The sequence below is a fragment of the Gavialis gangeticus genome, unplaced genomic scaffold (assembly GCF_001723915.1).
Source record: "Gavialis gangeticus isolate Ggan-Ray unplaced genomic scaffold, GavGan_comp1, whole genome shotgun sequence".
Taxonomy (NCBI): Eukaryota; Metazoa; Chordata; order Crocodylia; family Gavialidae; genus Gavialis; species Gavialis gangeticus.
The window spans coordinates 98,485,391-98,500,826 of NW_017729032.1; the positions used below are offsets into that span (position 1 = coordinate 98,485,391).

General features: G+C 38.2%; 1 protein-coding gene across 1 annotated transcript in view; it reads right to left on the reverse strand.

Annotated features, from left to right (window-relative positions):
- The window catches only part of MYCBP2 (MYC binding protein 2, E3 ubiquitin protein ligase), a 336,755-nt gene that overhangs the window by 255,395 nt on the left and 65,924 nt on the right, over positions 1-15,436 (reverse strand). Inside the window, exons 10-17 of the mRNA XM_019523825.1 lie at positions 15,266-15,404; positions 14,667-14,743; positions 12,523-12,727; positions 10,949-11,113; positions 9,152-9,310; positions 7,825-8,029; positions 5,852-5,997; positions 4,508-4,609 (exon numbers count right to left, since the gene is read on the reverse strand). Of these exons, the coding sequence (XP_019379370.1) occupies positions 4,508-4,609; positions 5,852-5,997; positions 7,825-8,029; positions 9,152-9,310; positions 10,949-11,113; positions 12,523-12,727; positions 14,667-14,743; positions 15,266-15,404 (1,198 nt within the window). The remainder of the gene's footprint in view (positions 1-4,507; positions 4,610-5,851; positions 5,998-7,824; positions 8,030-9,151; positions 9,311-10,948; positions 11,114-12,522; positions 12,728-14,666; positions 14,744-15,265; positions 15,405-15,436) is intronic.

A 15,436-nucleotide genomic window follows, 5' to 3' on the forward strand; every position in this document is an offset into this window, starting at 1 on the left:
TGCCAGGCCCTACAGCATGTGGGGCTAGTTTGGGTTGTGTGCCAGAAAGGCCCTGTGCACTAGATATAGTACATGGGGCCAGTGTGTGGGCCTGATCTGGAATCAGCCCTGGGTCTAGCATGCAAGGATCCAGCATGCAGCATGTGCACCAAGCCAGTCTTGCACATTGCATGTAGCAAGCACCATGGGCCAATCTGAGACCCGCATGCAGCACTGGGGTCCAGATGATAGGGCTCTGCAGGCCAGCTCATATCTTTAAAACCAACATCTTAGGGCAACTGACAACATATCCTCTCTTTTATATATTAACTGAATTGAAGCTGTTGTTTTGAGTTTCTGCAAGAGTCACTTAACACTAGAAGTTAAATTATAGTGAATGAGTGAGATGTCAAAGATTACATCTGAAGTCTTCTGTGAAAAAAGATAGTAGCTGGAGAATGATTATCTGAGACTGAGTTAGAGCTGGAATATTTTAAGACATGGATGAATGAAAAAAGAATCAGCTGTTCTGATTCCACTGCAGATTAGAGACCTGATCTCGTACACAAAGGTGATAACAAGTCCTGCAGAAATGACACAAGAAAAAGCAATGTGGTAAGAAAACTTTGACAATTTTGGGGGGTAGAAATGTAAGAAAACTATGATGCTGTAGCAAGGAGAATGCTTGCTGTAGTAGCTGCAGAGAGGTTGCATCCATCTTACTTACAGTTTCCAAGTAATGCAGAAACCATTCTATTCAAGTAATGGATCTGAGCTACTCTTTTAAGGGGAAGTTTAGTAGTATAAAAAACAGATCTGAAAAGCTCCTCACCATTCTGATGGTCTCTAATAAGAGAGAAAGTAGAATCCTTTAACCCAATCCAGTTTCAATCAAGCACAGGTTTCTTTATCTTTAGGACTTGGATTAAAACTTTTGGAACCCTTGACTACCTGTACTTTCAAAGAAAGTGCCAAAGAGAATGACAGAATTGATGACTACACTTTCTGCTCAAGTGTATTCACAGGCAAAGTTGATCCAAGTGGATTCTCTACACCACTTAAAGCAGATCAAGAAAGCTGCCTACAACCTCAAGAAGTGCTGGCAGACCTACAATTAACTGTGTATCCTTTTTTTTTTAAACTTTCAGAATGAATATATTAAAAATCAACATCTTGACAAGGAATGTTCCTTCCTGAGGCAGGAAAAATTGAGTATGTATACGAATCCTGGGATAAAAGATAGAAAGGAAGTACAGCACTTAAAGCTTGATTTCTGCTCTTCAGTTCCACCATTGAAGTTTTTTCTATAACCGAACTGATGCCCAAAGTTTACACTATTGAATACTTTAATCCTAACTTATTGACTAAAATGTCTAAATATTAAATAAAGTTGGCTGGAAAAAATAAAGTTGGCCTTAACACAACATAACTTCCTTGCCCAGCAGGAGAACCTTTCCCTCACCAGTCCCCCTGCAAAATATAAAATACCTTAACAAAAAAGAAGCATAACTCAACTTCCTGCTTTCCATCAGACACCTTTGAGGTAAATAGATTGCTCCAACTTTTATCCAAGCCTAATTTGCATAAAATGAACTTTTCCAGCCAGGAGAACTTACACCACCTTCTGGCTCTCCTATGAACTTTCATTTCTACCTGGGATAAATTTTATAATCTTTGCATTCTCCTTTGCCTGAGGAAGGGCGCATGAGCCCAAAAGCTTGCAAATAAAGACTTTTTTTGCAACTATCAAGTTGGTCTAAGATATCACCTCTACCACACTGACTGCTTTTGCTTTTTAGACCAACACGGCCCTGATAAAGTTGGCTGAACACTTTTATGAAAAAATAATCTACACAAAGGGTCTAGAGCTGTTTGCACATAGTTGGAAGGACTTAAGATACTTGAAGCATAAGTCTCCCTTCTTTTAGCCACATCCCGATGGTATTCAGGAACACTGTAGAAAAGGGCACCAAGCAGCACAAGAATGTTGTGCCAGGTATTGCTAAATAAGGTTGCATTCTTGGATCTGCACCTAGGTAGTATGTATGTCTTCCATACAGGAATATAAAGAAGTCATTTGAACAAGGTGCACTCCCCCACCCTGCCATCTCAAAGTCAGTCTCACACAGGTCCCAGGCAGACACTCATTTTAAAAGTGTGATAAGAATCCAATTCAAGCTCCCAATTACCATGTCTCCTGCCATGCCACACAATTTTCTGGATCAGGTGATTTTCAAATCAGGGATTAGATGCCAAATCACATCTTACTAGCTAGTAGAGGGGAGCTCAGGATCATAATCCCAGGCTCCCCCTGCATCAGCAAGGTGAAACCAAGATGTTACAATCAACTGATTGTGAGTTGAGGCCAGGGATTGATCTGAAACCAGCCCAAGCCCAGTTCCCAGCCCCAGCCAAAAATCAGCTGCCTGTCAAAAGTGTAGCAGGGGAAGCATACACACAGTTTTTATAGGTCCTTGGGCCTGAAGATCCAGTGATCAGGTGGTTAGAGCCAGATCCCCAGGTCTCTGTGCCAGCACCTGTAAAACTACACATTTTGCCCACCTGGGCAGTACCCCAGGGTTTTTACTCATACCCAGACAGAAGGCCCCTGGGACTGGGCTGTGGTCTCTATGCATGGGTGGGAACAAGTAAAAATTCTACGTGCTGCCTAGTTGCACAGCATACAGGGTTTTTAAAAGGTCCTGGGGTTCTTCCCCCATTCTGACAGGGTACAGGACAGCTGCCCTGGACCCTGGGGCTGCCCTATGCTGGACTCTGACATTCTGACCATACATCTGATTTAAGGTGCACTAGAAATAAGTCATTATACATTATATGTAAAATAAATGCGATTCATTGACTGTATTATCATGCCTTAAACTGACTTGAATGCGTGGCTGGGATACTATTGAAAAATGTGATTAACCTGTGAATCACCTAAACATATCAGGGAACATAGACTCAAGGAAAAATTACAACATTTGGTCTCTTAACTGCTAAGACAACAAGAAGTTTTAAGCACCTGCTAACCTTACTCACTTCCTTCCCTGCATGTGGTATTTTCTTAACACATACAAAATATGAACAGTAACTATGCTTTCATACACCCAGTGGCTTGCAATCTGGAAAAATGTTGACATACTAAATTTATCATGAAACAGAAATCAGTATATGCTTTCACTAAAGCTTTCATTTTCTGCACAAATCATATATGACAGTACACCTTTTGTCTTCAAAACAAATACAATTATAGCAATTTTAATGATGGTAACATATAGGGTACTGTCTTGAAATAACTACTTGCTAAAAATCTGTATCACTTCTTTTTTGGTTGGGAAAAGGAAAACAGTACTTTGTGGACTACCAACCTAGTACCAAGAGGCACAAAAAGACAATGATACGTAACAGTAACATTTGGCAAGGTTGTTGTCATTCTTGTTGTCTTTATGCTAATTAAACTACTTAAAGTAGGAAAAAACAAAAGATGAAAATACTATATACAAAAGGGCTATTTAACACTAACTTTTATGATGATTTTTCTCCAGTAAATAGATTTTGATCAATGTACCGATTTTACTATTATATCTTTAGGCTTGGCAGAAATCATTTTATTTTATTTTTTTTTTATAACTTTGAGGGTGTTTATCTTTACGCATTTGTTTTTATTTTTATTCCTTTAAATTTTCAGGATTGTGCAAAAATGGGGTGTTTTCTCATTTTTAAATCAATTTAAATTTTCAAGATGGCACAAAATTAGGAGTGTTGGGGCAGACAATTTAGTAATGACAGTATACTGTTAAAAAAAACCAACATGTCAAAATATAAAAAGTAAATATCCATAAATCATTAAATCATACCTGCTTTAAATCATTCTGTTCATTCATCAGGAAAAAGGCCAGGGGGCAGGGACCAGAAAAGGAGGGCAGCAGCACTCCCAGAGCTTTGGGAACACAAGGAGGGGTGGCGGCCACTTCCAGCCCCCACGCTTAGCTGCCAGGCCCAGCCTGAGCAAGACCCTGCTGCCACTGGGTACTCTTCCCTCTCCCCCTTTCTCACTCCCCTTTCTGGGCTTCAGGTAGATGTTTAAGTAGCCTATTATTTCCCTCCAGTCCACTTCCCCAAACTGTGGACAAGCAACCAATTACTGCTCCACCCCTCCACCTTCTGTCCCTCCATCTCTTCCTCCACTGTCCAGTAGCAGGGGTAAGGGTTCTGTTACAGTCTCCTCTCTATAAATTTTGATTACCAATGGAATTATTTTTCCATTGGCGAGTGTGAGGTGAAATCAATGTTTGTTGATATAAATCAATCAATCAATCGAATCCTGCCAAGCCTGTAAATCTTGTATGATTTAACAGATGTAACATGAAAGCTAACACAGCCCAAATTTAGTTTTGGTGTTTTTTTTTAAAATGGGAACAAAGTGGCTTATTGTAGAAAAGCTCTTCTACGTTCCTCGCCAATTTTTAAGAAAGAAAGAAGTTCTGCTTCTCTATTTAAGCTTCAAACAAACAGCGAAGACTCTTACCTCTACCTTCCTCCAATCTATGCCTTCTGTTTACTCGTTGCCGCTTTTCCTCCTGTCGTAACTGAAGGTGTTCTTCAATATTAACCCCAGGAACAGGAACAGCTAAATGAATTCAAAGACAAAATTAAAATTATTATACTTTAAAAAAATTATGACTGTGACAAAACCTATTAAAACAAAAGAATATCAAAGCTATGGATGACAAACGCTTAGAGGTTTAAGAAATAAGAGAATGAGACTACAATTATTTCAGAGTGGACTACAGCCTTAATTTTGCATTTATGTTTGAATCTTATAAGCCTGTCAATTTTAATATTATTTAAGGGTTTTCTGCACCTCCCATCTATCAAGTACACAGATATTTTTAATTAGCTACAGTTAGCTTGCCTGATTTTCCCCCCCAAATTTCAGAAATTATAAAACACCAGAAAGCTTATCACTTGGTTTAATCCTGTTTAAAACTACATTAATCTATTTAAATAAACTCTTTTAGGACTGCATGTGGCAGCAGATTTAACTGCTGATAGTTTCTGCAGACCAAAATATGTACAATAAAATAATGCAGTTTTAAGAATCAGACATTTTAATATGTAATAGTGGCAAGTTTCATATATGGGTTTTATTTCATAGTTTGCTCTTTCAATTCTTCTTATAAATACAGATATAAAAATACTACTCTAGTTGTATGCAAGTCTGTTTCTTCCACTGATTTTAACAGCTTTCACACTTTTGGAAGTTCCATTTTTTTCCAAAAATACTTAAGGAAAAATTGTTCGATACGGACACCAATCCCATGTTAAAAAAATCTGCTGTATCAGTCTTCAGCAACAGCATTAAGGTAATCCTCCCTTCCACAGCTAACAAGAGGCGGCAAGAATAGCTTTGAGACCAGAAGTGTTATCTTGTCAAAACAGTGCTGTCACGCAAGTAGACGAATATAGTATAATGGATTCACTGTCAATCTGACCGTTGATTTTACTATATTACTGTGGAAAAATCTGCTAAGCAATATTTTAAGAACTACCATGCTGAACTAATAAGGAAAGACCATAACTGCAAATAGTCACTGCAATGAAGAGATGATACTCAATTAAACCAATATACAAAAACTATTACCTACCACTAGAAAATCAAAATGCAGACAGAAACATCAAACCATATAATATTGGGCCAATTTTGAGACTAACCTGTGATTTGCTGAAAGTTATACCATACAGGGATATTAAATCAAAAAAAGCTCAAAAATTTATTTTAGGGGGAAGACAGTTATACTGTGTGATTAAAATTATAATTATCTTGCTAAAAGCTTGAAATTGATAAAACTATATTGTTTAGTTCACTTACCCAGCAGGAGATCTAAAGGTATCATATCTTTGACAGCATCAAGGATCCCTCTTTGTCGTGCTTCTTGACCATCCAGTTCTCTAGCACAGGCTTTGCAACACCCACATACAGCACAGCCAGACTCACCTGAGCCACAGCCACAGATACTACAAAAAATAAAGAAAATTGATTTATCAATGGTTTGCTGCAATACACTATATTACATAAAACTAACTGGGAACACATAATGCCTACCCTGTAGTTTCTCCTGAGGTGAGATGCACAAAAGGAAGAAGTAGATTTATATGCCAGCATCCCACCTCCATAGTGATAAGTATGTTAAATTATACTAGTCATACAAAGCCAGGTTGGCATCCCCAACATCCCATTATATGTAAAACCAGGAACAGAGGAAGTAGTTTAACACAAGCCTGGCAAGAGAGGGAAAGGCAACAGTGGAGATGCATGAAAGTAGCACTTTATTATTCAGTTCCCCTATGGACCGACCCAAAGTAACAAGGAAGCATTAGTTCAGGGGCTGGCTGCCTTGACTTAAGGCAGTCTCACCCTTTGTAACCTGGTCCCCAGGGCCACTCCCTGTGAAGGGCTCTTTTCTCCCAGCTGCAGCCTGTGCTGATCATTACCATGGAAAAGCAAGGGCTTGGAGCAGCTGTGACAACAAGCAGAGGCTGTGGGCATGGGGAAGATGACAGCATGAGAACATCTCTCGACAAAAAGGTGTGGACAACTAAAACAGCGGCCAAGATTGGCACGCTGCTACTAAAGTGCAAGTGGAAACAGATAACTGGCCAGCTGTTCTTAAAATATAGGCCAGATCAGACCCTCACAGGCTGGGTTCAGTCTATTCACGGGCCAAATCTGGCCTGCAGGTCAGAGGTTGCCAACCCCTGCATTAGCCACTATCATTCTTCTTCTCTTCCAGGAGAAAGAAAAATTAGTCCTAAAGACAGGAATCCCACAATTTAAATAGAAGCACTCAATATATAACCAGGTCAAAAGGAAGACAAAACTACATTCTGAATGTATTCAACAATACTTTCCTCTTTTATGTTTTTGTTGATGTATTACAAAAAAATAAAAGATTACAAATCTGTTTATAAAACAGCATAAACACATGCAAGTGTTCATTTTAAAACTTCATAGCAACATGTCCTTTAGATAGTATTATTTATTAAAGTACGAATTTATGAGGGCCATTAAGCCATCAAATAGATCACTTAGAGAAACTGAGAAATTTCCAGAACTTCTAGTTCAGGCAAGACAAACATTTGCCTAGGATGTTTTAAGCAGTGGTTCTCAACCTCGTTAGACTCAGATCACCACTCCAAAAATGCCAACTCATAGTTTTTACTTTTTTTTTTTTCTGACTATGGAAAAACAATAGAGCAGCCATTCTGCTGGAAAAAAAAACCTCAAAGGGCACAGCAGATCAAAATGTTTCTGACACTTGAAATACCTATTTGAACTCTCTGGGTTAGTTTTGTGGATTTATGTTTGCACCTACAGCATAAAAACTGCATGGCAGTCTGCAACACCCTTAAAAGGATAATTCAGCACCTCTGGGTACCATGACACCTAGTTGAGAATCACTGGTTTAGATAAATTGGGCGCATCTACACATTGCCTTATAGTGACCTTGTTACTGTGCTGTGTTTTAGTACTTTCTTTTGGAAGTACTAAAGAACAGTGCAGTAACGGCCCATACTATAACAGGGGAGCAAGTTGCTACAGCAAAGTAGCTGCTGGTCACATGTAGACACTCACGGACACTACGCTGCCACAGCGCATCGTTATAGCAATGTAGTGTCATGTGTAGACACGCCCATTAGATATTTCCTTAAGCAATGAACCGAACTAGATGATCAAGTCCCTTCCACCCCCTACTTCCTATGACCTACTTTGACTACATTTAATTCATGTTTTACTTGTTCAGCATACTGTGTGAAAGATTCTGCATGAACTTATTTCCTTACCCGCCAGGTACCCTGTCTGGACGCCCACTACTAACACAGCTGGCTCCATAGCCTGTGCAGTCCCCACATACAGTGCACACCATGCACTGTTCTAGCTTCCATTTATGCATGCCTGGGGGACACATCATAGACTTCTCATCTTTTTCATCCAGTTCTTCTTCTAGATCTTCATCCATTGCTGTTGCCATGTTCTCAACTCCAAAACCTACTTAGAAAGATATTGCAACACTTCAACACAGCAGTTTAATGTCATCACCACTTACTATTTTTTTTTCCAAACAAACTGCTTCATTCCATAAAGAAGTTCAGTAGTTGCTTATTCCCACCTCTTACTTCTAACTCCACACCTGTACCGTTTTCTCCTTACTCCGTCAGTCCTACTGTTCTCTCCTGGGTTCCTTGTCAATCCCAGATTCCAAACCACCCATCTTCTAGGACCAGCCTCACCTCTCCAACCTCTCATCTCATGCATCTTCCTTCCCCTTCTCATGTTCCAGTCGATTTCCACTGCAAGCCTCTATCTCAACCTACCCTCTTCTTAGTGGTTTAACTGTTCAACCTTCCACATATCAGCTAAACTGCTTCCCCCTGGCTGCTTGGAAGTTGGCAGCAGGAGCAACAAGAGGCAGCAAGGCCAATAGAAAGATTGGCATTTTGAAGAACAACAAGATGTGAACATGCAAGATGTAATAAGATGTAAACATGCAAGAATTCTGCATGTTTTCATTCTTTCTGAAAAGGAAGGAAAGACTTAGAAAAATTTAAGATTTATATTTTTCTTAAACACCTGATGGGGGACAAGTTTAGGCTTAAAGTAGGAAGTACAGGGATGTGGAGTTAAAAAAGGACTATAAATATAAATACAAAAAGGGGACAATGTGGAACAGGTCAGTTTTTTATTTTTTAATGCCAGGAATATTTTTTATTTTTTTAGAGTGCCACATAACCTCTACAAATTGTATTTCTATAATACTGTAAAATGTAAATATATTCCTTGTAACTGGGAAATGCAGGAAGCAAGATAAGCAGCAAAAAACCTCTCTCTACCACCAAAAGAAAAGCACTGAAGTTGTTTTATATAGACATATGCTTTTTAACAAATTCAAGGAGGCAAAATTAAACATTTACTGAATTGGTTAACAAAAGAATACAATACTACATATATTTGACAGTTAGCCAACTTTGTTCCAAAACAAGGAGAGACAATGCTGACGTGCTAGTCTTGTCTAAGTTTATCAACAATGCAGAACCTGGAAATGCATTGCTAATAATACATTAATGAAAAAATTGTTTTTATACTTGGTACTTCTAGACAAAAGTATCTCACCTTTTCCTCCCTGGCTCATGGAGCCTGTGTCTCGTCCACACTGTCCTTTATTATTCACTCCAAACGTCCAAACCTCTCCATTCTTCATTAACACACATGTATGAGCTTTGCCCATGGCTACCTGAGTCACAAAATGTCCTTTCAAATCAGTTACTAAACCTATGAGATACAAGAACAACACCTAGATGATGAACTGCATTTCTTCTTCCAAACAAGATGCTTATGAATATCAGAATATTTAATTTTTAAATGTAAGAAAAAGGGAACTATAGAAAGATTGGCCTTTGAATAATACAACTTACCTGCCCAAAAAACAAACAAAGAAATGAACAAAAACGCTATAATTGTTATAAAGGGATTTCCACCAGAATCATTATCTATTTGGAGCAAAAATCTATTTAATAATTTATTTAAACTGTTTTGGATACTGAACAAATATCTCTCTACATAAGAACTTAGGAAGTGCCATGCTTGACTAGACTTATAATCTATCTAGTCCAGTATCCTGTCTCCAACAGGGGTAGTAATAGATACTTTAATATGTGTACAGAGTATGTCTAATGTAATCGATCCCATCAGATCCTCCATGGCATCAACCACCATGGATTTAGGGATGTCAGAGGATATATCCCTGAATGTTCATTTAATACCATAAATAAACTTGTCCTCTATTAATTTGTCCAATTCCTTTTCTGAACATGGTTCTAGTATTTTCCTTTAAACCTCCAGTGGCGATGATATCAAGTTAATTACACAATGTATAAAAAAAGTACTTTGTCTTGTTTGTTTAATATCTGTCTGCTGTTAATTTCAGTGGGAGTTTTAGTTCTTGAATACAACAAATGCCAGACTGGGTTAGATGAAAGATCAATCAAGCCCAGTATCCTGTATCTTATAGTAACACAAAGTAGATACTAAGGCAAAGTATGTTCATGTTACAGTTTCCAGGATTCAGAGGCCAAGGAAGTCCTAATTTGTAGGCTGCAACCTTAATGATCATGTTTAATATTATAATCATGATAGATGGAACCATTCCACATTTATTTGTCCAATCTTGTTTTGAACTCACCCTCCATAATATCTTAAGGTAAATACTACAACAATATATTGAGTTCCACATGTTAAATACATGCAGTATAAAAAGGTTTCCTTTTGTTTTACTTAATAATGTCACTGTATGTCCTCTACAGCCCTGGAAAACATTACAAATAAGACACAATTAACTTGTTAACCATACCATAAATAGTAAACCTGCCACACATTCAAGGCATTATGACATGGCAAAATGGGAAGCCAGCCACAGAAATATTCCACAAAAGAACTCTAATGTTTTTGTGACTGGTTTCCATTGTACCTTAAACTGAATAAAACTATGAAACTATGAATGTGTAGCAGGTCACCAGAGCTGGCTCAAGACTCCACTGTGGTCCTGGGGCTGGGCCTGACAAACAGTCCTGAACCAACCCCACTCTGGTGCATTCTGAGGGCTGGGGCCAACAATCAGCTGATTGTGGGTCCAGCCTCAGAGTCACATTGGACTCCAGAAGCAGCTCCAGTGCAGTCCCTGGGGCCACACAGGAGTCTCAAACTGGCTCCAACACAGTCCTGGGAGCTGGGACTGTACCAGTCTTGAACCAGCCCCCATGCAGTCCTGGGCCGGGAACCAATAATCAGCTGATTGCGCCTGCCACAGAACTGCACCAGCATCTTGAACTGGCCCCAGTGTGGTCCCCCAGCTGGGATCTACAATTGTCAAGCACTATTTGCCTTGAAGTAATTTCTCAAATATCAACTTACTTGTGCTATCAGAGTAAATGGCATCTTTTCCAAACATGTAGAGTTCTCCATCTTTTGAAATGACAGAACTACTTCCATTATTGCACGCTGTAGATACCACAATCTTCCCTTCCATTTTAATAATTTTTTTAGGCTTATAGGGTTTTGATTGCCGTCTGCTTTTCGCTTTATAAAAATAAAAATCAAAGGATTTTTTTAAAAACTTGCTACATCAAAAAGAGAAAACAAAAAGCATGAACACAAGAATAAGTTCTTTGTCAACTATAACTTCAAAATGCTATTACATTACCCTGAGAAAAAGTTACCTGCTTATTCCCTTACTGCAGGTAAATTTATATTCTGTTTTGTAAAATACTATTAAAAAAACTCTTCCATCATCATTTGTGGATAAACTATTCTTTCATGATTCTACAAGACTTGTTTAGATGCATCTTTTATACTCAATTAATTTGATTAAAACACCTTACAAAGCAATACAAGTAATTTTTTTGACTGAAAGTGTAGTCTAATAAGCAAAAACACATTACATTTATAGAGACAGGATGCTTGCTGTAGGTTAAGATTTGAGATTTATACGGTATTGCTAAATTTTTGCATGATCCAACAGATTAAAGGCCTGAGAATGTTCCTATTTATATATCAATAATGTTGCAGTGACAAACTAGTAACCCCCGTAGCTGGTAATGATTTATCCATATATCTGATAGAATGTTAACATTTTTTAACAGAAAATGAAAACCAAGTGGCTTAACATTAGTAAGTATGTCTATATGAAACATTTACTGCAAGTTGCCTAATTAGCTCTGCAGTAAACGTCTGGGTGTGTACACATGCAGCCCTATTAGGCCACAGGAAACTAATATACTCCATAGCAAGTTAGTACTTGTAAATGCAAATAATATCCTTCTGTGAAGCTTTTTCATCTGGGCTGGTTGAGACACAAGGCAGGGGCTACCTGTCATCTAGCCTTGCACTGGAGCACCCTCGCACCCCAACCAGCCCCTCCCTCAGCACAATGAGACAGATTGGAGCAGCCCTGGGCTGACAGGCTGACCAGAAGTAAACCTAATTAAATGATGTGTGAGAGAAGGAGAAAAAAAAAGAAATTTGTGCTGTGAAAGCATTGAGAGGCTTTGTTGGTCATTTTATTTTTTTTCCTCTCTCTCTTTTTTTTTTTTAAAAGAACATGGCTCATAAAAGCTGCAATTTTGGCTTATTCACCTGCTTCTCTAAAATTTCCTACTACAAGCTGACAGTTGCAAAGAGGTTACAGAAAATAGTCAGTAGATTTTTTGGCTCCTTTCTGATTTCCTTTATAAAAAAGGGAAAATATTTTGGGTTCGTTCTATTTTCTTGCCTTTTAATACTGGGAGAGCTCTCTCATAACATTATCATCTTTGCTTGGGGATAAGATTTGTGATTATTTTCACACACAAACTTGTTTACTTCCTGGCAATGTTCAAAAAGCATGCAACTAACATGCTCAAGCATTGTAAAGATATACCATAAAGACTTTCAGAATAGTCTTTTCTGTTCACACTCTAACCAATTGATCACAGCATAATAAAACCTACTTGATTCACCATCCTCTCCTTTACTAGCAGAACCCGTAAAAAATATGCTTCCATCTTCTGCAACAAGTAAGGCATGTGAACCATCATGTCCAACTGAGAACTGAACAATCTTTGGAGATTTTGTGATTGGCAGTTCAACCCATTTTCCAGCTGAAGGACCACCTTGCTTGATTCCAAGGCTCTGATATTTGCCTGTATAATAAATCTGAAGGAAAGGGGGGGAAAAAAGTTGTATTGTTCTTCAGTCATGCCAGAATACTTAAAATAGAGCAGAAATTGAATCTTGCTTTACTATTATTATAGATACAGGACAAAAAATGATTCAGTCCCCTTCCCCCCATTTAACCCATCTGGGGTAGCTAAAATTAAAGGCAATCTTAGCACATATTATTTTAAATAACAAAATTAACTTATGTTTTCAATTACAGATATTGCAAGCTAAATTGATAACAACATAAACATGTATTTAGTTGAAGATACTGTGTCATAGTTGCTTTGGTTTTTGCTCAAAATGTAACAGTTAATACAGCAAAATTCATGTAAAGAACAAACTACTTGCTAACCCAAAGCAAAAAAAGTCTAAGGAAATAAAAAATAAAACATAGCACATTCTTTAATTGATCCAGTTAAAGAACAGGTCAGAAAAGTTAAACTGTATTTAAAGTATTTAGTGGCATGATCTGATACAATATACATGCAAAATTAAACAGATGTGTGTTAGTACGAACTTGCTATTTTTAAGACATCTCTCTACTTGTTATCCAATATGCAAAATGCATTTTATATCTTTCCTTTTCATTGCACTGTAGTTACCTTCTTTATTTACAAGACTTCAAGATAAATGTAATGCCAGCTAAGACCTTGATTTCTCATGCCAGAACTAAGTATCCAATGACTGATTAGACTGATCGGCTCTACTTTACAGGAGTCCGTGTACAACCTATTGGTATGGACATTTAGAAGTTGGGATATGACAGAGCAAAGTCTAGCTCCTGTGTTCCATCAGCCTCCTGGAGATCCTTATGCAAATCAGGAGGTCTAGGAGCTTGTCCATTCAATATTCCTGCTCTTTTGGAGGGTATGAACAAGGCTCCACTTCTCCCCGACAGACGGGGAAGCACTCTGTATAAGGACATCAGGCAAGAATTGAATTTATGATTAGATCTGTACCATGTCCTTGATGACAATCTGGAAGGGTGAATACTGTATCTTCTCATGTAAAGCATGCAACTTTTCTCCTAGAGCAAGCTGAGGGGACATTGAACTGTGCATCATATGGATATGATGAGAAATACAGATCCCCATGTGTCTCAATATACAGATCCATGCAATTAGCACTGACCCTACTCCCTCACCACCAAATTTCTGGACCTCAGCCAGATGACATGCCCCTGACAAGGCATCTATCCCAGCATGCAGGGTCAGTCCACAGGCCCCTTTCAGCCAGTGGGACTGGCAGCAAGCTCAGCTCCCTAGCTGCTGATACTCAGTTAACCATAATACAAGGTAAGAGTTTTTTCTTCATACTGCCTTTCAAAAACAGGGCATGTATTATATTCTAGGGCATGGTACATGCAAGAAAATACAGTAAGTGCTAAGCAATGTGTCACTGGCAATTATGATGGTTACTGGAGAGAAGCAGTATTGGCCCAGTGAGTTGGTATCAGGGTCTGGGGATAAACCAAGGGACCTATCCAATAAACAAGTCATATGTAGCTAGCTATAACTCAGGCTCTTCTCTGAATCCTGAACTTGAATGCCTGACAAATGCTGCACTTGTCTGGCGCATCCAATCTCCAAGACTGTATAAACACCTCAAGGAGTCGAAGGTCAGTATCTGGCAACAGGGGCAGCTGCAAAAGCCTGGTAACTTGGAAAAAGGCACTGCAAAGACCAGTACGAAACAAGCAGCCTTCTACCAGGTTGTAGAAAATAAGGGACTTGAAAATAAAGAGTAAAACAAAAAGGTGAAAAAGGATATTCCTGCCATGACCACCAGGCTACAAAATGGCAGTGCTATATAGCACCTATGAACAAGGCATGCAATTGCACTTTTTTTCTTCAAAGATTCACCAAAGCAGATTTCCAAAAGATTATGTAGTACATTTATACAATTAACACCTATGATGAAACACTTTCAGTACCTTTCCACTAGCAGTTTTCATTAGTGCAAATTCTCTTCCTGCACCCAGAACAGCTGACTCCTCATCAAACCCTGTACCTAAGAGTACAAAGAGTCCAATTAGCTCAGCAATTTCTATTACAGATGGCTTCAAAGGTAACTTTAGACATGATTCGACATTGCTTAAGTTAAAGCAGATTTTGCCACTGATTTCAGTGACAGAAGGATTGCAGCCCCATGAAAAAAGAACTTCCAGGGAGACTCAAAGTGAAGTAATCCAAATAATATTCAAGTTCAGGTTAACATTAAGTCTCAAATTGTACAGGAAACAATCTAATGAAACAAAGCATATATTATGTGGGCACCATCAAAAATGTACACATGTATTTTAATTATGCTGAAATACTCTACACAAAAGTATCTATACTAGAAAGACAATTTTGCTTGACTGGAAATTCAAATGTATGCATGAACAATTATTTTGATTTTTTCTTTAAGAAAAGGATAAACTGATTTTTCCAAGGCAATATGGTACAGTTTAACAACTCTGAAAGCCTATATCTGTCATCATATCAGTATACATGCAATAATTCAAAAATAGAAGACAAAATGAATCCTTACTGATAATGTGCAAATCTTTCTCGAGATCAAATAAAGAGATACCACAGGCATGTAAGCACTTTCTGGCAAGTTTGAGCTGCAGTTCTTGTTGCAGTACTGGCTCCGTACTTGTTGCAAATATTCTAACTACAAAGCCATCCTGTAAGAAATAACATATTCACTATATTAACT